Here is a 26,121-nt window from a genome sequence, read left to right as displayed (position 1 = left end):
CATATTTTAACATGGTAAATCGGACCATAAGTTGCTGTGATATCGACGTTAGAAAATCGTGGGTTGTTTGGGTGAGACTTAGAAAAAACAACAATTTTCCTGTTTTTAAACCTTTGCATAGCACTATCTCAGCAATTAAGGGTCGTATCGACAAAGTTCAAAATAGCAAAATATAAAGAATTTTCTCAGCCTTTCAAAAATGGGCAAACTAATTAAAAAAAATGAAAAACTGTGACTATTTTCAAAAAAGTGACCTTAAAATGGCTTTAACCTGGAAACGGTGCACCTTATCAAGATTTTTTGCGACCAATATTTCGTTTTTTTTTTGAAAAAAAACAGTATTGCAGGGTTGTTACGGGAGAGTCGAAAAAAAATCCGCGCCAAATCCGCGCCGACCTAAATTCCGAAACCGCGCGAAATCCGCGCCATATAAAAAAATATCGCGATCAACATTAAAGAAATTTTATTTTTTAATGAGGAAAAACTAATACAGAAAGTATTTGATAAAAAAAACTCGTTTTATGTTTAAAAGCTCCAAAAGAATGAAAACAATAAATCCATTTTTAAAAATACCTAAAGAGACGGTCGAAGCAAAGGTCATGAAAAAATCTTCAAAATAGAAAATACAATATTTAAAAACTTAAAAATTTAACTTCAAAAATATAAGCTCAAAAATAAATCTAAATCTAAAATTATAAGTTGATAAAATTTTAAATTTCGATAGTCTAAAAATTCAAAATCTACGAACTGTTATACAGTTTTCAATCCAGAATCCTCGCTAAAATTTCACTACGAAAGAAATTTAATTTCCGATATTTAAAATATTGTCTTCTCATCATTTCAAAATCTCTAACAGAAAAAATGACTTCAAAAATTGTGGCATTCAAGAATTTAAGAATTTTATTAAAAGCTTAAGAATACTAAAATTAGATTTTTTTTTGTTGTTTTCTATATTGTTTTGAATTTGTTATTTTTTAGTTTTTAAATTTCAACTTTTTAATTTTGATTTTTTTAATCTTCAAATTTTTGGTATTTTGAGTTTCAGATTTCTAAAATTTTGAATTTAGAAATTTCAGATTTTTAAATTAAAATTTTAGAAATTTCGAACAAAAATTAATATGTATTTTGATTTTTTTTTGTTAAAATCGAAAGAACTTCAAAATTTTAATGAAAATAAAAGTCAAAGCAACTAAAAACAATCTAAAACGCATTTTTCTGCATGTTTGTCAATACTTAGGTATTTTGGAAACTAATGATTGCAAAACAACTGGACAGGTGTACGAACTGTTATACAGTTTTCAATCCAGAATCCTCGCTAAAATTTCACTACGAAAGAAATTTAATTTCCGATATTTAAAATATTGTCTTCTCATCATTTCAAAATCTCTAACAGAAAAAAATGACTTCAAAAATTGTGGCATTCAAGAATTTAAGAATTTAATTAAAAGCTTAAGAATACTAAAATTAGATTTTTTTTTGTTGTTTTCTATATTGTTTTGAATTTGTTATTTTTTAGTTTTTAAATTTCAACTTTTTAATTTTGATTTTTTTAATCTTCAAATTTTTGGTATTTTGAGTTTCAGATTTCTAAAATTTTGAATTTAGAAATTTCAGATTTTTAAATTAAAATTTTAGAAATTTCGAACAAAAATTAATATGTATTTTGATTTTTTTTTGTTAAAATCGAAAGAACTTCAAAATTTTAATGAAAATAAAAGTCAAAGCAACTAAAAACAATCTAAAACGCATTTTTCTGCATGTTTGTCAATACTTAGGTATTTTGGAAACTAATGATTGCAAAACAACTGGACAGGTGTATAATGCATTTTTAAACACTTTTTTCATTCAAATGTTCAAATCGTGGCTCGTAAATTCAATTTTTATTTTCCATTTTTTTTTTTGCCTCCCCCCTCGACTTTGGTCAGAGTTGAGGGACATAAACTTCAAAAAATAATTGCAACGGCCTAAAAACTATTAAAACAAAAAAAGTTTCGATTGTTTGAATTTCAGAAGCTTTGAATTTGGAATGTTCTGATCTTTTTATTTTCGCCAAGAATGTTAAAATCTTGAAAAAAAAATAATATTTCTACGATTAAATTCCATCTAAAATTTTAAATTGGAGGTCAGCTTCTGTTACGTTCAATCAAGCTCATATTTGGCGCCCACCAGAACAAGCCCCAAAAATAGTTTTTGTTACACATTCTAATTTCTATATCTTCGGGAAAAGTTTGTTATATTTGATTTACAACGTTAAAAATTTAATAAATTCAGTATAAAATTAAAAATAAATAAGGTTAAAAATCATTACTCAAAACTTAAAAGAAATGAAATATTCAGAGCCGGAGATGTTAAGAAATGACAAGAAACATATAAAAAATAATTTCTACATAATCTTCATCTTCATTTTTCCACGTTTCGTATTAAGAAAATACAAACAAACATTTTCAGAAGAAAATTCAATTAATAAAAAATATGAATTTCTTGCACTCAAAGGAAAAAACAAATTATCGTAATTCCTGACAATATTTTTCTTAATAACTTGAAAGAAATTCTATCTCTCTCAATTAATTTATTTATCAAAATTGGCATCCGCGCGAAATCCGCGCCTGAACAAAATTAGCCAGCAATTCCGCGCCAGATCCGCGCTATCCGCGCGAAACGCGCCATCCGCGCGATCCGCGCCGTCCGTAACAACCCTGGTATTGATTCAAAAATACATAACTCAGTCAAAGATTTTTTGAACTCCCTGAAAATTTCTGAATAGTTGGCATTTGATGTCCCCTAAAACATATCAAAAAAAATTAAAATAGTGTTTTTTGCAAATCAAGTTTTAGTGACAAAAAGTTTAAAAAAAAAATTACCGTGTATCATTTTTTCAAGTGCAGTTCTTATCCATACCTGAAACTTTGCCGAAGACACCAAATCGATCAAAAAATTCTCACAAAAGTTACATATTTTTGAATTTTTATGCATCATTTTTGTATGGACAGCTACCAAATTTGTAAGGAAAATTATATGGACAAACTAATGATGCAAAATGGTTTCTTTTGGCATACCGGAAGCACCATACAAGTTTCAGTCGGATTAAAAAACAGCAATTCCCCACGAAAACAACATCATTCGAAAAAAAAAGTTCTCCGATCGAGCTCAAATTTTTTCTGGGAGATCCTTGGCCGAAATAATTAGACCCGTATTTTTTTTGTTTGGCCATTAGGGTGACCTACGCCGTGTTAGGGTGGTTCGAAAAATGGCAAATTTCGTCAATTTTCGCAGAAACCACTTTTTCAAAAAGTCATATCTCCGCGCCATTTCATCCGATTTTAGCTGGCCTAGACGCAAAAGAAAGGTGATTAGTTTGGCTATTTGGGAAAAATAGTAAGAAGTTTCAAAAATCTAGCTTAACATTTGAAAATGTCGTATGAAAACTTAAAATGCTGTTTTGAAGGTCTTGGGACCAAAGAGCCTATGTCTGAAAATATTGTTACAGGATTCATCGGAAAACTTCACATAACATATCAAAAAATGGTGAAGTAATGTTTTCGATACTCTGAGATACGATTTTTTGAAAATAAAAACTGGATTTTTCGACGCGCCACGCGCAAAAAGGGAAAATGACGAAAACGGGAAAATATCTACTTTTTCACTAAAACTGCGAGAATTTTAAAATGTCAGTGATGACCTATAGATGTTATGGTACCAAAAGTTGCGTCTTTTTACGAATTACGAAAATTTTGGTATTTTAACACGTATAGGTCATCGCTGAAATTTTAAAGTTATCGCAGTTATAGTGAAAAAAGTCGATTTTTCCCGTTTTCGTCATTTTCCCATTTTTGCGCGTGGCGCGTCGAAAAACCCAGTTTTTATTTTCAAAAAAACGTATCTCAGAGTATCGAAAACATAACTTAACCATTTTTTGATATGTTAAGTGAAATTTTCCGAGGAATCCGATAAAAATATTTTCAGACCTTCAAAACATCATTTTATGTTTTCATTCAACCTTTTCAAACGTTAAACTAGATTTTTGAAACTTCTTACTATTTTTCCCAAATAGCCAAACTAATCACCTTTCTTTTGCGTCTAGGACAGCTAAAATCGGATGAAATGGCGCGGAGATATGACTTTTTTTTTTAAAGTGGTTTTTGCGAAAATCGACGAAAATTGCCATTTTTCGAACCACCCTAACACGGCGTAGGTCACCCTAATGGCCAAACAAAAAAAATACGGGTCTAATTATTTCGGCCAAGGATCCCCCAGAAAAAATTTGAGCCCGATCGGAGAACTTTTTTTTTCGACTCATCCTGTTTTCGTGGGGAATTGCTGAAAATACAAAAAAAAGAATGACCGAAATTTATTACTTTTTGAGTGTTTTCAAATACTCCTGACTTAGGAAGAGTTCTTTTATTGCGCAACGCAGTTGAGGAAGGGGATTCGAAAGCTGTGTCGCACTTCATTATTATTATTTTTTGATTTGTATAAAAAAAATATGTTACGAGGGGGAGGGAGGGGGTCTCAAATTAAAGGTGCCCATCCGCAGTTGCTACTCCGTTATTGACCAGGACCTCCAGAAGTTACATCCACGAGCCGTAGAAGATGAGTGGGTGCTATCTTTCCTCGCTTCGCAACTTCTCAAAGGCCCCAATCATGCTGATCAATACCGGCGCCGGCCACGACCAGTGGTAGGGTCACGGGGAAGTGGATGGGAATGTTAGTCCGATACTTGAGTGATAGAGACCGCCCAATCGACTGCTTCTCCGACAATCGATTGGCCGGTCTCTATCACTAACATCCACTTCCCCGGGGGGGGGAGGGTATTCGGAAGCTGTGTTGCACTCCATTATTATTATTTTTTTTTTTGATTTGTATAAAAAATATGTTACGAGGGGGAGGGAGGGGGTCTCAAATTATGTTTTTTTTGCGTTGCGTAATAAAAGAACGCTCCCTTAAGGCGATTTTAAAACCCATAAAATAAAAAATACATTATGTGGACCTTTTTAACACAAATCTCCAGAAATGCACCACTTTCGAGTTAAAGTCAGTTTCATGTGAAAAACTAACTCTTTTTTATTTTTTTACTGTCTATCTTCTTCAATCTTTGATAAAAAATATATTTGAAAAGCTGGGAAAATTCTCTAAAATTTTCGTTTAAAGACTTTGTTCATAAGAACTTTTGTTGCTGAGATATGACAAAAAATTAATCCAAGCCCTTTTGAAAAGTAAGTCGTGATTTGAAAAAAACCAGAAAATTGTCGAAACGTTGAGAAAATTTCAAACTGAAATTCAAATCAATGGTTTCCGAGATATCTTCGATTGAATACTAAGAGCTAAACAGCACATTTAAAAATTATGTTTATGTAATTTTTTTTTTGCATGGCCATTTGAATGTAACAAAATTGACTTTTTGGAGGGCATTCATTGGTTTGTTCCGGTGGGCATTATGAGCCCAAATCCCAAATATGAGCTTGATTGGACGTAACAGGAGCTGGCGCTCCGCCCTTCAATTCTAAATGGGATTTAACCCGTAAACATACTTTTTTTTCAAAAATGTCTATTTTTGAGGCCTTTGGCCAACAATGCGCCAACGAACAACGCCATAACATTGAAGTTGGAGCACCCTGGAGCTCGATACAGACCTTCAAAGTTTGGCATTTTTTCGAAAAATCGGCCCCGGCAAAATCAAATGGCGTCTCGGGCGTCGTGAGGTGCGACGCATATCTTTTTTGCCAGTTATGTTTTTGGTAAACGCATTGTTGGCAAAGTGCCTCAAAAATAGACATTTTTGAAAAAAAGTATTTTTACGGGTTAAATCCCATTTAAAATTGAAGGGTGGAGCGCCAGCTCCTGTTATGTCCAATCAAGCTCATATTTGGGCTCAGTATGCCCACCGGAACAAACCCCTGAATGCCCGCCAAAAAGTCAATTTTGTTACATCCTAATAGCCATATTACAGCAACCAGAGGTCGGATCTACAATGTCCAAAAAAGAAAATCAAAGAAAAATTTTCTCAATTTTTGGGTTTAGTTAAGGGATTTTTGTTCTTTCCAAAAATCACTGTTTTTTTTTTAAATTATTAACTTGGATAACTTTAGCTTGGCGAAAACCATAACATCCGTCATACCCTCTATAGAGCGGATTCGTTAACTGCATATCCAACAAAAAAAACAAGCACTCATCGTATTTATCCAACTCGATAAATCTCATTTTAGAAAATAACTTATTTTTGTAACTTGTTGAAGAAACTACTGTTTTGCGACTTGTTTCATAAACTACAAATTTTCTCGCATAATTTTCTTCTGTTGAGCATTGCGAGATCATCAAAGATGATCAATTGTCGTCCTTTTTTCACAGACAGTTTACAACAGATTATTAAATTACAGAAATGTACGAGATTTCTCATAAAAATCTCCATTACTCACTACCGATTTCAGTTGGTGATATCGGTCAAATTCCTGCAACATGATATCAGTTTCAAAAAGAATGCCATAACATATGTACGTTCCAAGCCACAACTCAAGTGGCCTAAGCTCAGCAGATCCCGCAGTGTTCAAACAAACAAAGCCGACTGTCCGGCGATACAACACTTTGCAAAAACCGTTTAAAGGTTGCCTCCACGCCGCAGAAGATAACAAACCTTTGCGCGGGATGGTACCTACTACAACTGAAGCCCGCGGGGGCGGTGATGTAAGCGGGGTCGGTCAGTGGTGTTTGCGATAACCAAAGCAAAGCAAAACGATATCGGAACCAAGATAACAAACACTAAAACGCTAAAACAGAAAACAACACACGTTCATTTACGCACGCAAATTCCGATACTGACGGGGTGGCCTGCTATGATTTAGTTCCGACTACGCGCGCGGTTGTTGTGCCCCAGCATTGACTGTCAAAGCCTACTACGTACTACCGATGGCCACGCTTGCGCACCAATGAAATTGGAATTGTTCCGGCTGGTTCCACGACAACTGTCATAATATCGCTATCAGTCAGTCAGTTGGTCGAACGTTTTGGGTTGGTAGTGTCCCCCCTTACGTGGGTGTTTTGTAGCTGTTGTTGTTGTGTTCTACCCTGTTTTAGCGAGTTAAATTCCGCTACATTCCCCGGTTTTGATGTAACTTTGGGTGTTAATTAATCGGTTTGTTAAGTTTAGTTTGCTAGACAACATAACAACGAAATCCAATCGAGTAGTTATGCATTGTGAATCCTCGCGAGATCCATCCAAGTAGTCGCTTGCGGATGAGGAAAAATGTCTGTCTCCGAATCCAAGACGACTGCGGAGAAGGACGCCGGTCTTGGTGGCGTGGCATCGAAGGAGGCCACGCCAGACGTACCGGCGGAAACCAGCAACCCTTTGAAGGACGTTCACGATATCCAGAAAGGATGGCGTAATGAGAGTTTCTAGCTAGTTTTAATTGCACCAATCAATAAAATTGCGATACACAAAAAAAATCTAAATGTGATTATTTCCTCTCTCTTTCAGAGGAAATGCTCGAAACGGAAAAGGCCAGCCTGGTGGAGCGGGTCAACGATCTGGAGCGGATAGTGCTCGAGCAGAAGGATGAAATCGTGTGCCTCAAGTCGACGCTGGCGGACGTCCTCCGGCGGCTCAGCACGCTCGACAACAGCTACGACAGCGGCAAGTCCACGCTGGAGAACAGCTCGTCGCACAACAGCTCCGTCATGTCGAGCAAAAGTTTCCGCTTTTCGCGGAATACCATCACGAGGTGTAAGTAGATCTAGTAGGCTGGAAGGGTTGGTAGGTTCTGTGTTTAGGGGATGATTGTGGGGACGCATGGTGTTTTGACGTTATACTTTGTAGGTTCAGGGTGGCCATTCAAATCCCAGTTTTGAATTCCCTACTATTTTTTCGACTTTTCCGAAACCTCAAATATTAGGCGTTTATATTTTAAAATGATGAAACAAAATTATGCCATCGCAAAAAAAAACTAAACAAATTAAAAAAACTAAACTAAAAATAGAAAACTAACAGCAAACACAAAAAAAAATACAGAAATGGAAGCATTCGTTATTTCGATTCTGAGAGAGAACAAAAACAATCAGTCTGTAATGATAACGAAAGGCTAAACAACTTTTTTTTAAATTGTACTATTAACATCTTTTTGCCTTCCTCACCTTACTGTTTTTATTAAACATCACACAAATATGATAACAGTTATTCAAATTCTTTCAAAGAATCTTTAAATATCTAGGAATTCGCTTGATTTTTTAAATCGAGATCCCTTTTTGATGTTATATATTTTAATGTTCAATTAAAAAAAAAAACAATGCAGCAATGATTTTATTAATTAAGATATTTTCGGATAATTGAGCCAAAAAAAAACTTAGTTTAGCATTTACATAAAAATATTTTTTGGTGAACTCAAGTTGGAATTGTTTTTCTTATAGTGACAAAATGAAACAGAAGCGTTGAAGTTCAGCTCTATTTACAAATTTGTTTTGCTTATTTTTTAAGTGTATTGTTTTATTTAAACAAAGTTTCAGAATCAAATCTAGTATTTTAGTTAAAGCAAAACATGCAATTCGTACCAAATTCCAGTTTTGTGTAGACAGACAACAAATTTTATGAAGAAATCTATGGACGACTCAGTAATTAAGTCGGAAAAATTGACAAAAAAAAATCCTTCACAACCAAACCCCTCATTTTTTCAACCAATTTTTGATCTTAAAAAAGCATTGGAAAGAAGAACTCTTAAATTTTTAGAAAATTCTAAGGTTTTCAACTTGTGATTTGTTTTATGCGATTTTGCCAAAAAAATAAATAAATAACAGACCATGGTCTCGACATTTGAATGAAACAAGTGTTTTGAAATACATTTTACACTTGTTTAGTTGTTTTACAATCATTAGTTTTCAAAAAATGTAAAGTTTGACGAAAACAAAAAAAAAGCAAAAAAAAAGTTGCACATCGAAAAAAAAATTAAATTCAAAAGATTTTTGAATAAACCCAAACAGACTAAACATGTTTTTAAACTTAACGAAATGCATTTTAAATTGATTTCATTTTGAAGTTTTTTGAAGAAAAAAAAATCTGACCCTGATTTTTCGGCCCGATTTTAAAAATATTTGTACCAGCCTAAATACATATTAAAATACTAAAAATATAACAAGAAAAATATAAAACAAGATAAGTAAAGTTTTCCGTTAAATACGGGAAAAATAAAAACTAAAAGCATACAAATGAAGACAAGTTTTAAAAATAAAAAAAAAAGTTTCTTTGAAAAATATCCTTAAAACGATGACCTCATCAAAATTTCATTGAAACTATAGTTTTGTATGCACATTCAATTTTACTTTCAAGAGTTGTTAATACATTTTTTGAGTGTTTTTCAAAACATTCCAAAAATTACTGTCTTATTAAATCGACTAAAATAAAAACTTCCATGACGCATTAGAGCTGAAAAGTTGGCACATTTGTTCGGATATAGTACAGTCAATACTTGATTATCAGAAGGCCTTGGTTTAATTTAAATTCGGATAATCAAATCTGCGGATAATCGAATCAAGAAAAAAAAATCAGAATTCAGTATATTAATCGAACTAAAAGTACCATGCTTCTCCATCGAAATGAATACTCAGTAAATTTCGGTGGAGACGCATGGTGCTGTATGCCAAATCGGAGCAATTTCGGTCTGAATCCTGCTGGTTTGACATGGAATTGTTGTAATAGATTTCTAAGAACTCAAATGACCTTCAGAACATTTTTAGAAGAAAAGGGTTTCGATGCCATTCATTTTTTTTCGTAAAATAAAACTCATAATAATTTCCTCTTTCTCTCTCCTCCCCTTCCAGTAAACTCCAGCGTGGACGAGAAGCGCTTCGGCCGCGTCCCATCCCGCGTGACCAGCTCCCCCTCGCGCAGCGCCATGTCCTCGTCCTCCTCGCACGGCACCGCCAAAGCCAGCAGCCTGGCCCAGAAGGCGATCCACCACTCGAACGGTTCGCTCCACTCGGATTCGATGAGCAGCCACTCGATCTCGCCGGCACCGTCGCCCTCACCCCGCCAGCCAAACTTGCAGAATCTGTCCGCTTCCGTCGTGGGCTCGATTGGGGTTAACGGAGGAGGTGGCGGGACGAACGGGGTGACCGGGATGGGTAAGCGGTGGAGTTCGACGGGGGATTTCGTGAGTGGATCGCCGGGGACGCCGGTCAGCAGTGCCAGTGGGAATAGTATTTCGAGGTTTTCGACCAAGTCGTTGCTGAATCTGAACAGCAGCTTGGGCGGTCACAACGGGACGGGGAAGGGAGGATCGCATGCCTTTGTGCAGAAGAAGGAGGACGATGACTATTTGAAGTTGTACATTAGTGGCCGTCCGGTTGTGTTGCACATTCCAGAAGCTCAAATTAGTTCGTACGAAACGACGAAGGTTCAGCCGGCGCCGAACAAGCGGTTAAGGTTGGACTGGGTGTACGGATACCGTGGGAAGGACTGTCGCTCGAATCTGCACCAGTTGCCGACTGGGGAGATGGTGTACTTTGTAGCCGCAGTGGTGATCTTGTACAACATGGACGAGCAGAGTCAACGGCACTACGTGGGTCACACGGACGACGTAAAGAGTTTGGCGGTTCATCCGAACAAGCTGCTCGTGGCTACTGGGCAGTGTGGAGGCCACGACGGGCATGATACGTTGCCGCACATTCGGGTTTGGAACTCGGTTTCGTTGGCCACGTTGAACGTGATTGGGATGGGAGACTTTACGGGCGCGATCAACTGCTTGTCGTTCAGCCGAGCGGACAGTGGAACGATCCTGGCGGCGATCGACGACTCACCGGACAAGATCATCTCGATTTGGGACTGGCAGAAGAAGGAGAACGGGCGGAGGATCACCGAGACCAAGTGTTCGGTGGACACGATCGTTGCGGTGGAGTTCCACCCGCTGGACAAGGGTCAGATCATCACGATCGGCAAGAATCACATCGCGTTCTGGTCGCTCGATCAGAACGGAATGCTCTACAAGCGGATGGGCGTGTTTGAGAACCGGGAAAAGCCGAAGTACGTCACGGCGATCACGTTCACACCGGCTGGAGATATCGTAACAGGAGACTCGAGCGGTAACATAGCGATATGGTCGCGAGGAACGAACGTGATTAGTCGATTCTTGAAAAAGATCCACGAGGGATCGATCTTCTCGATCTGTTCGCTGCGCAATGGTGGATTCGTGTCCGGTGGCAAAGACGGCCGGCTGGTCCTTCTGGACGAATCGATGCGCATGAAGGCTGAACAGCTAGTCGAGCCGCACTTTGGGGCGGTTCGTGTCGTGGCGCAAGGTAAAGGATCGCAACTGCTGATCGGAACGACCAAGAACTGCATCCTTTCCGGTGACTTTACCCTCGGATTGGTCCCAATGGTGTTGGGTCACACGGACATCCTGTGGTCGCTGGCGTCACACCCGCAGGTCGCCCAGTTCGTCACCGGAGGTCGCGATCGTCTTCTGCAGCTGTGGGACTCCCTTTCCCACTCGGTGGTCTGGAGCAAGGACATCGGAGAACCCATCCAGTCGGTTCAGTTCTCCAACAGTGGTGACACGATCATCGTCAGCGGCGTTGGTGGCCGGTGGATGGTGTTTGACACGGTCACCCGGGAACTGCTGGCCGTGTACCAGGACGGACAAGATGTGATCCAAACGATCAAGTTCTCCCCGGACGGGAACCTGCTCGCGTTGGGATCGAAGGATAGCTGCGTGTACATTTACCAGTGTACGAAGGCCGCTCATCGCTTCTCCAAGATTGGAAAGTGCACGGTGAGTTGAATCATTTTCCCAGAGGTTTCCAGCAAGAAATCAAACGCAAAATTGTCAAAACTGTCAAAACTGTCAAAATTGTCAAAATTGTCAAAATTGTCAAAATTGTCAAAATTGACAAAATTGTCAAAATTGACAAAATTGTCAAAACTGTCAAAACTGTCAAAATTGTCAAAATTGTCAAAATTGACAAAATTGTCAAAATTGACAAAATTGACAAAATTGACAAAATTGACAAAATTGACAAAATTGACAAAATTGACAAAATTGACAAAATTGACAAAATTGACAAAATTGACAAAATTGTCAAAATTGACAAAATTGACAAAATTGACAAAATTGACAAAATTTACAAAATTTACAAAATTTACAAAATTTACAAAATTTACAAAATTTACAAAATTTACAAAATTTACAAAATTTACAAAATTTACAAAATTTACAAAATTTACAAAATTTACAAAATTTACAAAATTTACAAAATTTACAAAATTGACAAAATTGACAAAACTGACAAAATTGACAAAATTGACAAAATTGTCAAAACTGTCAAAACTGTCAAAATTGACAAAATTGACAAAATTGACAAAATTGACAAAATTGTCAAAATTGACAAAATTGTCAAAATTGACAAAATTGTCAAAATTGTCAAAATTGTCTAAATTGTCAAAATTGTCAAAATTGACAAAATTGACAAAATTGACAAAATTTACAAAATTGTCAAAATTGGCAAAATTGACAAAATTGTCAAAATTGACAAAATTGTCAAAATTGACAAAATTGACAAAATTGACAATATTGACAAAATTGACAAAATTTACAAAATTGACAAAATTGACAAAATTGACAAAATTGACAAAATTGACAAAATTGACAAAATTGACAAAATTGACAAAATTGTCAAAATTGTTAAAATTGACAAAATTGTCAAAATGTAAAAATTGACTAAATTTGCCAAAATTACAAAATTAAGGCAAATTCAAACCAAATTTATTCTGACGTTCAAAAAAATTACATTTACTAATCCCAATTTTATTTTCCAGGGTCATTCGAGCTTTATTTCGCACATCGACTGGTCCAAGGACAGCACCGTCCTACGGACAAACTCCGGAGACTACGAGCTTCTCTACTGTAAGACCCTTTCAACATTATCAAAATGTCTTCAATATCCAAGTTCCGTACCGCTTCCAGGGAATCCGACGCTCTGCCGCCAAATCACGACCCACGGCACGGTTCGCAACCTCGAGTGGGCCACCCAGTCCTGCACCGTAAGCTTCGAAACGGTCGGCATCTGGCCGGAAAACTTTGACGGCACGGACATCAATAGCGTGTGCAAGGACGGCGAGGAGCAGTTTCTGGTCACCGCCGACGATACCGGCAAGATCCGGCTGTTTAGCTATCCGGCGTCCCAGCCGAAGGTAATTTCAATTTCAAATGTGATCATGAAGCATGTTTTAACTTTTTTTAAACTTATTGTTTTTAGTCACTGTCGCATGCGTACCGAGGCCACAGCAGTCACGTGACGTCGGTCAAGTTTATGCACGACGGAGTGCGGTTGCTGTCCGCCGGCGGAATGGACACCAGCGTGCTGCAGTGGCGCGTGGTTTGAAACAACGAGCGTGGTTTGAGCGAACGAGAAATATGGATGAATGCATGAATGCACGTGATGAGAACAACAATATTGGCCAAGAACAAAAGAAACAGATGCAAGTTTTGTGCAGTTTACTAATTGTTACATTAGTATTTAAATTACACAAATACAGACACACAGAAAAGACAAAAAAGAACAGACACAATACACCACTTTATTTATTATCTACTCTACTTTATTAGGTACTTTGTATTCGGAGAATGAACAAAAAAATAAAATAAGTCAGAACTTAGTAGATTGCAAATAAATATAGCCACTCAAATACATACACGAACAACACTTTAAACACACACACTTTACTATTCTTCTTTTTACTAAGTGATATAGTTTGAAAACGGTTTACTGTAAGTGTCGAGATGCATTTGAGCGCAGCAATTATAAATTATTAAACATTTTTTATTCGACTGCAATATATTATGAAATCAAAATGCTGTTTTAGCTAGTTTATTTTTGAAGAACCCCCCGTCTTTCCAGTACAAAATCAGTTTTAGTTCAGGGGAAATGTGGTGAAATTTAAATTGGTATGATAATTTTCATTCGAAACTAACTGAAAAATTCCAAAATTCCATGATTTTTGTTGTTTGTTTATTTGAGGCAACTTAAATCTTTTTAGACAATCGTTATTTTTGATTGTGGTATATTTTAAATTTTCGAAATAAAGCTCAGAATCGTTTCTCCGAAGTTTCGATTATCCCAAGTTCGAATATCCGAAGGCTTCTTAGAAACAATTCTGTGAAACATTGGATGATTTTTTTCTACTTTTTCTATGACCAAACAAGTCATTTTCCAGCATTAGTTCGTCCATACAAGTCTCCATACAATTTTATCTAGAGAACGGTTTTGTTAACTAATTTGGTGTTTTGAACAAGTAGAGTAAAACTCTTCAGAAAAAAATGACACTCTAAAATATTACTAATTTTTTTTTTAATTGGACCTTTCACACCAAAATACATTCTATGACAAAAATGCCATCTGTTGAGTTATGGCACAAGTTAGACAACCCACTGAAAATTTTAGCTTGAGCCTCAACTCGATTCAGGATCGATCTCGAGCCAGATTGACTCGAGGCTCGAGCCAAAATTCTCAGTGGGAAAATTGATTTGGCAGTGTTACCATTTTTTTGATCATAATTTTCTTAAACTTTGAAAAAAAGCCGAAAACATAATTTTCAATTTTGTGTACCGTTTTGCAGTTATAACCAGCGAAAGCTGATTTTTTTTTGTTAATAATGTGACTCTTTTACCTGATTAGGTTTTTTTTGGTTAAGGAGATGAGAAAATTTCCTATAAAATCGCTCGTAATACATGAGCAATTCTCTACTCAAACTTTGTGGGGGCCTTCCCTGTGACCAAATAAGCTATTTTGTGTCATTGGTTCACCCATACAAGTCTCCATACAATTTTGGCTGCTGTCCATACAAAAATGGTATGTAAATATTCAAACAGCTGTAACTTTTGAGTGAATTTTCTGATCAATTTGGTGTCTTCGGCAAAGTTGTAGGTATTGTTGAGGACTTTTTTTAATCAACTTTTATTTTACTAAAACTCAATTTCCCAAAATAGGTATTTTTTGATTTTCGAGATTTTTTGATATGTTTTAGGGGACAAAAATCCGCAACTTTGGAGCTATCGAGAAACATGGTCAAAAAATCTGCCGCCAAGTTATAAATTTTTGAAAAATAGTGATTTTTGTAAAAAAATCCAAATTTCATGCAAAAACAAATTTGAAGTTATTTTTTAATGCAAAATTGAATTTGCAATCGAAAACTACTCTACAATTTTTTTGATAAAGGGCTTCGTTTTCAAGATATAGCCACCGAAAGTTTGATTTTAGCAAAATATTTACAGTTTTTTGATTTTTAAAAATAGTGACCATGAGCGACCATTTCTAAAATTTTTCTTTTTTAAAGTTCAGAAAATTTGCTATAAAATTGTCTAAGAGACATTGAAGATTGGACCTCGGGTTGCTGAGATACAGCCGCTTTAAGAAAAAGAAACACGAAAATTGAAGTTTTCTAAGTCTCACCAAAACAACCCACCATTTTCTAATGTCGATATCTCAGCAAATAATGGTCCGATTTTCAATGTTAATACATGAAACATTCGTAAAATTTTCCGATCTTTTCGAAAAAAATATTTTGAAAATAAATAAATCAAGACTAACATTTTAAAAGGGCCAAACAATGAATATTACGCCCATTTAAAATGTCAGTCTTGATTTATTTTTTTTTCAATATATTTTTTTCGAAAAAAAATTGTTTTGAGATTTTATTATAACATAAAAATATTTTGATAGTGGTGTAATTTTTTGTTTTTTTTTTGTTTTTTGTGTTTCATTTATTTTGTGAAAGCCCAAAAAAATTTTAAAGGGTAAAATTTAAGTTTTAGAATAATGGGATTTTCAATGATTTCTTTTCTACAAAGAATATTCTGCTTCTTTACTTTTGTGGTGTTTTTGTAATGTGGCAAGCCAAATATGAATGGTTTTCTTTAAATTTAAAATTTATGCGTTTTAAAGAATTCTAGCAGAAATGTGTTACCGCTCTAGCTGGAGGGAGGAGGAGGAGGGGGGGAAGGTTTTTTGGTTGATTTTAGCGTGCCGTACTTTATAGATGAAGCCTTAGCGACACAACCACCCACTAACCTCATGTCCATTTCCGTTGTGCCCTGATCCGGATTCCGCCAATCGATTCCAGCTGAACTCAATCACACTTCTGCGCCGAACGTTCACTCTCAACTGTCCACTACGTAAAGGCTAGTATGCAGATCGGAAGGAAAGGGGTCAAGAAATAGCTTCACGAACAGCAGAACAAAGGAGAGGGAGCGATTTCTTGGGGCTTTTCTTCACCCTCTCTGACTTGCTTGCGCTGCCGCTGCTGCCCATTTGATTTTTTTCTTGACCGGTTCCTTCCGAAGTGCGTATACCGCTTAAAGGCTAGTACGCAGACCAGAAGGAAAGGGGTCAAGAAACAGCTTTACGAACGGCAGAACAAAAGAGAGGGAATGTTTTCTTGGGGCTTTTCTTCACCCTCTCTGACTTGCTTTCGCTACCGCTGCTGCCCATTTGAAATTTTTCTTGACCGATTACTTCCGAAGTGCGTACCTTACATTAAACATAAACACGCACCTCTTTTCATTCGCTGTCAAAATCAACGCACGCTTCTGTATGAACTAGTCTGTTTTAGGGCTATTATTACACAGTCAATGTACGTTATTTCAGACAAAATATTGTTCAAATTTTGGAGCAAACCGTCATTTCGAAATCCCTCTCCACCCCGCCAATCCTCCACCACTTCTACTTGACCACGTGTTTCCACAACCCCACCACCAGACGGCGCTAGCGTCACCCACTTGCTTGAATTTTCTTGAACCCGCGGCCGGATCTGACGTCATCAATTCTCTCTCGTTTTTGAGGCAGTGCTGGCAAAATGGTGGAGATTTGTCTGTAGATGATGATTTTCGAATTTAAGGTGTGCAATTTCACTGCAGATTTTGTGAACATAATTATTAGAGCAATATATGTTTTTAACGGTGAATTTTATTAAGAGAATCTCGTTAGATAAGTTTCATTTGTTTTGAAATATTTTGTATCAAATTTGACCTAGTTCTGATATTTTTATGAAGCAATGTTACAATAATCATGATTGTATTAGGCGAAAAAATAAATAAATGAATACATATTTCCTTCTTTTTATCAATTAACAATTTTATAGAAATTGCTGATATTACAAACAAAATTGAGAGCATTTATAACAATAAGCATTCTAAATTATAATATACTAAATATGATGCTTTCAAGCCGTGCAAACTGTTATTCGAATTCAATCTAATTTTTTTATTTCTTGGTATAATGTTGTTCTTTCGCCTTCAAAAGCCACATTTTGTTGTTGTTTAATGAAATCTTGCTTTTGAACGTTGATTTTCGCTCCAATAAACCTGTACCAAAATTCTAAACAACACATTTCCGTAAAACTTTGTAAACAATGTCACAAAGTCTGTACCACACCCCAAAACATCACCGCAGGCAACCCTTCGCTCACTCTCTCGTACTTTTCTCCCTTCTCTCTCCCGAAAGCCCGCACCTTTTGCCCTCTTCGCCGACGAACCCGCACTCTCTCTCTCACCACCAGCCTCATTTTGCTTTCGTCGGTGGTCGGTGCTTGCCGCGATTCCGATCGTGTTCTTCGTCCTTCTCCGCCGCCGTGGTGTGCGCGTTTTTCATTCAAGAAAAGGCTTTTTTTCGGGTTCTCCGCGTGAAGAAATGGAAATTTCCTTCGATTTTATTTTGATTCGCGGGCCGAGCCGGGATTTGGTCGGGGTGAATTTTTCGGTGAAATTTGGCGCGCGTGTGGTAAGTTACGGGGCGATGCGGACGAAAGTGGCCGGAAGTGCGGACGAAGCGCGCGCGCTTGGCGTGGTTTTTTCTTCGGGCGTAGCAGGCGGTGGTGCGCGACTTTTGCCGGCGTCGACGCCGGAAGTGACCTCGCGGGAGCGTGATTCTGTGTCGGTTTTTCGTGGGGAGCGTGTGTGAATCTGGCCAGGGAAGCGGTTCTGACGAAAAGGGAGGAAAGCAAAAAAAAAAACGTGCTTTTTCTCGTCGTGAGGCGGAAAAGAAAAAATGTCGGCGTGACCAGGAGCAGCTCTCTTCAAAATGGTGCCACTCTTTCGCAGTATATTCTTGTGGCTTGATGTGTTAGAAATCGTGCTCAAATCACAGGAGTATACTGTGAGAGATCGCCAGGACCGGTCGGCTGGCGGAACGCGTTTCCGGTGGGAAAATCCTCGCCATGAAGCCAACAGGTAAGCTCCGACGAGGCAAACCTAACCTCAAAACTGCCGCATCGCGATTGTTTACTCAGCCATCTTTCTCTTGCTTCACCTTCCAGAAAATGACGATGGCGACGACGGAGTAGGCGATGACAAAGGAGGGAGAGAGTGAGGACGAGCTGCCACTTCCGGGAGCATATGAAAAGTAAGCATCGTTCCCGATTCTTCTGCGCGCGTTATCTAATCCCTCTCAAAATGATGATAAAACATAAGAGCCAATCCATTGACCGCGCTGCCGTGCGGGCATGAAATCAAACCCACTTCTTAACTGACCACCCTTACAAAAAAACAAGCTGGTTGCTTCGATCCAATCAACCAACCGAGGAGCATTGAACCCTAGCAACCATCATCATCCCGAAAAAAAAAGAAGCGCCGCCGTCGCGCCGCACCGCGCGTCTCACCCCATCAAAGTAGGTTAGCAGTTTTGTAACGCTTTCCCCGCGCTCTTTTTCTTCCAGGCAGCAGCAGCGTGCTCTTCTTCCCGGTGAATTCCACACCCAGCCCAGGCAGAATGAGTGCGAGAGCGAGAGGGGCGCACTGAAATGTGTGTGTGAACGAAACAGGTTTCGGCCGTGCGAGCGGGACGGGGCGTCATCACACTCACCGAACACGTGTTGAAGGCAAATGGCGGGATTTTGTCGGACGAATCATCTCTTTTCCGAAACGAGTTGGGAATCAAAAACACGAGGGAAGCGCGCGGACCGCAATTCGAGATGGCGGAGGGCGCCGAAGGCGCGGTAGGTAATTTTTGAAAACATAAAAATTTAAAAAAATAAACGCTTTGATGAATTAAAAAAATCCAATTACGTAATGCCGAAAGTTTCCTGCGACGCGCGCGCGTGGCCTACTTTGCTGGTTTATCTTGTCCACCTTTTCTGCGTCACGATGCGCACTCGTCTTGCGGCGAAAAGAATGGGAAAGCTTATCTTTTTGGCGCCGTCAAACCAAATTCGTCCGAGATAGTAGGGGAAATGGGTCGATTTTGGGATCTCGCTAAAATCTGGAGTATATTTTTAAAAAGTTCCAATAAACCAAAATTTCAGTTTTTGCTTTTTGGTTGTTTTTAAAACCCCTGACTCAAGGCGGTTTCAAAAACTCCCAAAAAGCAAAAACTGCAAATTTGGTGTATTGGACCTTTTTTTTTTTTTAAAAAAAAAACTCCGGAAATAGACTTTGTAAGGACGCGAGTTCCCAGAGTTCTCACAGAGCTGGATATTCTTACAGCATTCTAGCAGAAATGTTCCACCGTTCTAGCAGGATTCTGGCAGAACCAGCTCTGCTAGAATATTTCGTGACTGGGTTAGACTGGGTTAGGGTCCCGGATCAACGCCGCATTCAACCTCACAGTCCTCTCAACCGGACCGACACGAATCACCGAGACCACATCAACCACTATCGACTTGTTGATAACCGACTCTCCCGGATCGGTGATCAAATCGAAGACCTGCACCGGCAATGCTATCTCGGACCACGAGGTTGTGTACCTGCTTTCGAACTTCAGGATGCCGCGATCTGCCCCGCAGACTGTGCGCACTCGTAACCTACGTGCCATCGACCCGATGCGGCTGCAAATGGACTTTCAAGCCAGAAATCTCCAACCTATCCTCGAAGCCGAGGACACGTCCGCGAAAGCAGTTCTGCTGAACGGCGTACTAACGGATCTGCTGCAGCAGCACGCCCCAGAGCGAACCATCGTTGTTCGCGATAAACGAACCCCCTGGATCTCCGAGACCATCAAGCAAGCTGTGGCACTGCGAGACCTGGCGTTTGCGCTCTACTCCCGTAACCCCAACCGAGTCAGAGGTGATAACCAGTGGCAAGACTACATCCAGAAACGTGATCGTGCGAACTCCCTCATCTTTGCCGCCAAGAAACGCTACGCTGATCAACATTTCGACGCCAACCTGCCAGCTAAAACATTGTGGTGTAATCTGCGGAGAGAAGGTATTCACAACAACGCCAAGAAGAACCAAGCTACCGAAGGAACTGACGCCGACGAACTGAACAAGTTCTTCAGTGACGGTCATCGTCAGCTGCTAGGAGCACGCCAAGAGAATCCAGCCGAACCCGCACACAGAACAGAAATCGACCACGGTGCAGATGAATTCACTTTTCGAGCCACATCCGGCGAAGAAATCTGTCGGAAAATCTACGAAATCCAGACAAACGCTACCGGCCCGGACGATATCCCGATTTCTTTCATCAAGCTGTTGTGTCCATTTGTGCTTCCCATCCTTACGCATCTGTTCAACGAAATTATAATGACCAAAGTGTTCCCGGAGTGCTGGAAAAAGGCCATCATCACCCCCATTCCGAAGCAGTCGAACCCAGCCCAGCCGAAGGACTTCCGGCCGATCAGCGTTCTGCCAGCGGTTTCAAAAGTGTTGGAGAAAATATTGCTGTCGCAGATCGCTGAACACCTCGACAACCCCAACGCTCCTCTGTTGGCTGGACAACAATCTGGTTATCGGAAAGGACACAGCACAACCACCGCACTAGCCAAGGTAACCCACGACCTGTACGAGAATCTTGACAACGGTCGCTGCACCGTAATGGTTCTCGTGGATTTCTCCCTCGCGTTCAATTGCGTTAAGCACCAAAAATTAAGAACGAAGCTGCAAAGCGAATTCCGATTCTCTCGAGCGGCGTGCGATCTGATATCGTCCTTCCTTGCGCGAAGGAAACAATCGGTTCGGCTCGCAGACACATTGTCAGGAGAGCGCGATGTCCCCGACGGCACACCGCAGGGTTCCTGCCTCAGCGCGTTGCTGTTTAGCTTATACATAAACAGCCTCCCATCGACCCTAAAATGCAGCTACCATCTTTACGCCGATGACCTACAAGTTTACACTTCCGGTCCATCTGCTGATGTCGACACACTTGTACGGGCCATCAACGAAGATCTTGAGGCGATAGCGCGCTGGGCAGACGCAAACTGGCTTGCGCCCAACCCGAAAAAAACCCAGGCGATCGTTTTTTGCAAGACCGGGATCGTCGAACCACAAACAAACATCACCTTCTGTGGACAAACTGTTCCGCTGTCGGAGACCGTAGTCAACCTTGGGCTCAAATTGGATCGGAACCTGACGTGGAAGCCTCAAGTGAACGATGTGGTGATGAAAACGTACAATGTGCTACGAACTTTCCGCCGGTTCGGCTCGGTACTGTCAACGCAGACTAGACTCAAGTTGGTGCAGGCGGTGGTGATGCCGATCTTCTCCTACGGCGATATCATCTACACTCCGGGCCTGTCAGGTGCACTGAAAGGACAGCTGCATCGCTGCTTCAAGTCGACCGTACGGTTCGTCTACGGCCTCCGACGACGAGACACAACAGCGGCTGTTCGCGACAACATCCTGGGAGTGGATTTGCCGTCCAATCAACGCCTAAGGATCTGCTGCTTCATGCGGCAAGCGTACCACGGCAGCCTTCCCGAGTACATCCAGCAGCACGTGCAGCGAGGACAACTGGAACGAGCGCGCTGTTTCATCATCCCCAGACACACTACTTCTAGTGGGAAAAGTGTACTGGTGTACGGAGCCACTTGCTGGAACGGATTGCCGATCGAGGCAAAGACAAAAACAACCCTATTTTCGTTTAAAAGCTGTGTTAAACAACTAGTTTAAGCCTTCCGCATCTAACTTGGATTTTTAGCTTTATTTGGAACCATTTGGTTGGTTTATTTATCTCCGTTTTCTATCTTAAAGTTACCTCCTTAACCTGATAAAAAGTTGTAAACTAACAGGCTCTCGTCACAAATAAACAATCAATTACAATTACAATTCAAAGCAAGCTATTGTCGAAGGGAAAAAATAAATTCTCGCTTACTAGCTCGCTTACTTTTTCAAAAATCAATGGCGCACTGGTTGTTTTGAATTCAAGAGAATTTTTAATAGGTCTTGTAAACATATGAAAGCTTATAGGACCTTAAAAAAAATAATCTAGAATTGATGTTGACATTGTTGGAGCATGCCAGGAAATGTAACAAGGCTGGATAACTAAATAAAACATTCTTATTTCGACTACTGAAGAAGAAGGTTGTTTCTTTAACTACGCAACGATCAGTAATGAAACATTTTTTAGTTTTTTTTAAGTTTATACAACATCAAGAGATAAATCCAAATATGACTTGAGTTATATGATCGATGCTCTATTACCTCGATTACCCGAAGGTTTGTATGGGACTTCGGATAATTGAATCACGATCAGAAAAAATATATTTTTTATTATTACTTCAAACATCATATTTGAGTTCTGCGACCCCATTTTTGTCAAATTTTAATATTTGATTGCCTTTTAAATTGCAAAAAGCATTTTCTCAATATATGTTATCGCCATTTTGGGCGCCATCTTGTATTTAAAAATTATAAATCTTTTCAGAGTAGTAATTGTAATTGATTGTTCATTTGTGACGAGAGCATGTTAGTTTAGTAGTAGTAGTATGTGGGTCATCCTTAAGCTCGACCATCAACAATAAGACAACTAATTATCTAATGATTATCTGAAGCGAAATTCTAGAGTTTTTTTTTGTAAAGGTTCTATAAACCAAATTTTCATTTTTTGCATTTTGAGTGTTTTTAGAACCGCCTTGAGTCAGGGGTATTCAAAAACACAAAAAGAAAAATTTGTAAATTTGGTTTATAGGACCTATAAAAAAACACTGGAATTGTTTCGAGGCCTTCGGGTAATCGAATCTAGATTGTAATTTCTGTTTCGCATTCTAGCAGAGCTCTAACCGCTGGATATTCTTACAGAATTCTAGCGGAAATGTTCCATCTTTCTAGCAGGATTCTGGCAGAACCAGTTCAGATAGAATATTTCGTGGCTGAAACATATACAAAAAATTAAAAGTACATAAAAAGTGAAATAAAAATAATCGGATTTTTTCCGGATGTGTAATGGTGTCGTGCACAACCAAGCCAAGTTACAAGCTGACTCCGTTTGGGATCAACATGCTGTGAATCTCCGAGGACCGTTTTGAAACCGCGCGGCTCCACCCACCCACAAAGTTGAGTTCTATATCACGAGAAACGAAGCGACCGGCAACTCTGCGTCGTTGTCAGAGGCTTCACCGGAATATGTCCAGAAGAACCTCGAGGAATCGCACAACCTGGATGCTGTGGAGGTGCACGTCATCAAGAGAAAAGCAGAGTTCGCCTCTTCGGTGGAAACTCCGTACATTGAGCTGTGGCGCATTTTCTCCGAGTATACATCGCCAAGTTCAAGACCTGCAAGACTCGCTTGAACCAAGTAACCCTCGTCAGTTACATAATCTCGAAGTATGGAGTGTCCTGTGACCGATCCTCGGTCCTAACCAGGTCACAGCACTTAAAAGGACCTGATATAAATAAGTTATAAATAAAAACAAAATTGTTAAGGTTCGATTTCAATTTTTTAAACTGGAGTTCCTGTACAATTTTAATGGTGGTAGCGATTGAGGTAATGTCAGTGGAATATCAAAACCCAGAATTCAACTTTCCGTTGGCTTGATGCTCTTCATAGGGGTAACGATTACACGAAAAAGAAGGCAGGATCAGCAACAGTTGGAGCACTTTATGAAGTGGTCATCATGCTCCTGTTCCGGCCAGCAGTAGCATATTAAATGCATCGTGTGGTGAGAAGTACCAACTTGCGGCGTCTTATTCCTTTACTGCCGGTCGAGCTGTACCAGGATTGCTGCTGGAAGAACTGAAACCTTGATTGTTGCTGCCCGCTTCTTTACTGTAGTCCTGTTCAAGTCCAGAAGTCTTAGAAGAATTACGATTCAAGTGGCATTTGATGATAAGTCCAAACCCTGCCGGAGGTGTTGAATCTTGACTTGGTGAGATCTATCCATTTTATCTATCATTATTTGATAGATGATTTTATTCCCTTATTTTATATAATGATATATCCATATTATCCAATTCCCACCTTCCTTTTCTCCTATCCACATTTCCTCCTCCTCCCCCTCCTCCCCCTCCCCCCCTGCCCCTGAATATTGTTATCTGCCAAATTTACACTTACACACGGTACGGTATGTCCACGCATCCTTCCTGTCCTGATGATCCGTTCAAAGAATCTGTCTCTGCGGTTAATGCAACGCAGTAGGCCTGGCCGCTTTAATTTTTGCTATACATTTTCGGGGTAACTCGGATGTACTGTGATCATCAGGGGCGCCGACTCTGGGGGGGCACGGTACTTTTTGCCCCCCCTAAAATTTGGCTGAGGGGGCAGCGCATACATTGTGCCCCCCCAGAAATTTTGGAAGAAAAATATTTTTATTTCAAATGTAAAAAAACACAGAAATAATTGAAAAAAGAATCTTAAACTTAAATGGAACATTGTTTGTACACACGGATAGAATTCTTGTAAGCGAATCCGTAAAATAGCTCAAAAACATTTGTTGTTTTCGAAATCGCTGAAATTTTTCGAACAAAATCGTTTACAATTTTCTGGATTTAGATGCATTTTTTTCTAAATCGACAACGTTTTATCTATACCACTGTGCTCTCTAGGAAAATCAGTTATCTAGTACAAGAGCACAGAGGCATCGGTATATGATTTGAGAGATGTCGTCAACATAAATTTTACGGATTTGCTCATAAGATTTGTATCTGTGCATGTTGTTTCAAAAACAAAACCAATGTACTTTTTCCATAGCACCTTATCTACAATCACCAAGTTTTCAAACGCAACATTCTGCGATTTGCCATTGTAGATCAGGATTTAGCGAATATAAACTGAAACACTTTTCAAAATGGTCATTTGATGACTGCTTTACATTTACAAAAATGCTGAGGAATTCAATATTTTTTTTAGTAATTTTAGAAAGGATTTGAAAAGATTTCAAATACATTTGTTAACCGTTCTATACCAATTTTAGCTGAAAAATACAATTGTTTCAAAAAGTAAATTTTTGGAAACTAGAACACCGATTTACTGAGAAGCTGACAAATTAAAACATAATCTGAGACAATTCCACATTATAATCATAAAACACAAGTGTATTGCTTTCTGCAATTCATGATCGATTTAAAAAAATAAAAAGGCTATAGAAATTTTAACTGCATCCTCAAAAAATATATCAAAAAATCAGGGAGTAGAAAATAATACTTAAAAATGGAATATTAAATTCTTAAATTCTTAAATCCCTAAATTCTTAAATTCTTAAATTGGGTCCTAAAATGAAGCTTAGTTTGCTGATATTATTGTTTACAGCGATAAAGCTTATTTTTCTGAGTACAATGACCCTTTGTTAAATCTTTATATTCTTAAATTCTTAAATTCTTAAATTCTTAAATTCTTAAATTCTTAAATTGGGTCCTAAAATGAAGCTTAGATTGCTGATATTATTGTTTACAGCGATAAAGCTTATTTTTCTGAGTACAATGACCCTTTGTACGACCACAAAGAGTTTAAAATGGATTTTTAAATCAATTTTGAAAAATTAACCTCGCGGTCCTTCTTGACAGAAAAGTTCCTACTTGACAGCTCGTTCCAAGGGGACCATAGTTGATCCATCGAAAAAATGTTGTCTTGTCAAAAAAAAAAATTGCATTAAAATGAAAAAAAAAGTGATCAGAAATTGTTTTTAATCGTGTTTTTTATCGTTGTACATAAAAATTGACATAGGGCTTTAGTACCCAATTCTTAAATTCTTAAATTCTTAAATTCTTAAATTTTTTAATTCATAAATTCTCTTCTTTTGAAATTTTCGATTTTTTTTAAACATTGAATTTTATTGTTATTTCTAAATTTCTGATTGTTTAAATTTCTGCTTTTGATTTCTTAACATTTTCAAGTCATGAGTTTTTGTAACCCTAGATTTTTTTTTCTTTATTTTTTTTTCTCTTTTTATGCGATGCGTTACGTTTTTTTAATTTGTAAATTTCTCTGGAACGACGCAACATTT

General features: G+C 38.6%; 1 protein-coding gene and 1 long non-coding RNA gene across 4 annotated transcripts in view; both read left to right on the top strand.

The window, feature by feature from the left end:
- LOC120423881 (echinoderm microtubule-associated protein-like 2) overlaps positions 1-13,594 on the top strand; it is a 33,050-nt gene extending 19,456 nt beyond the window's left edge. For 2 of the 3 annotated variants that reach the window (XM_039587843.2, XM_039587842.2), the window contains exons 3-7: positions 7,472-7,717; positions 9,802-11,750; positions 12,794-12,881; positions 12,942-13,168; positions 13,234-13,594. In XM_039587843.2, the coding sequence (XP_039443777.1) occupies positions 7,472-7,717; positions 9,802-11,750; positions 12,794-12,881; positions 12,942-13,168; positions 13,234-13,359 (2,636 nt within the window). In that variant the 3' untranslated portion in view covers positions 13,360-13,594. Of the gene's footprint in view, positions 1-6,890; positions 7,377-7,471; positions 7,718-9,801; positions 11,751-12,793; positions 12,882-12,941; positions 13,169-13,233 lie in introns of those variants that run through there. The other variant, XM_039587844.2, reaches the window with a different exon arrangement.
- A 3,923-nt stretch (positions 13,595-17,517) lies between these two features.
- Positions 17,518-19,025, top strand: LOC120423915 (uncharacterized). The gene is made up of 3 exons (XR_005606296.2): positions 17,518-18,200; positions 18,287-18,372; positions 18,686-19,025. It is a non-coding gene; the product is annotated as an uncharacterized LOC120423915 (long non-coding RNA).
- The last annotated feature ends 7,096 nt before the right edge of the window (positions 19,026-26,121 follow it).

Source organism: Culex pipiens, chromosome 2, assembly GCF_016801865.2.
Source record: "Culex pipiens pallens isolate TS chromosome 2, TS_CPP_V2, whole genome shotgun sequence".
NCBI classification, from domain to species: domain Eukaryota; kingdom Metazoa; phylum Arthropoda; class Insecta; order Diptera; family Culicidae; genus Culex; species Culex pipiens.
This window is presented reverse-complemented; position numbering and strand designations above follow the sequence as displayed.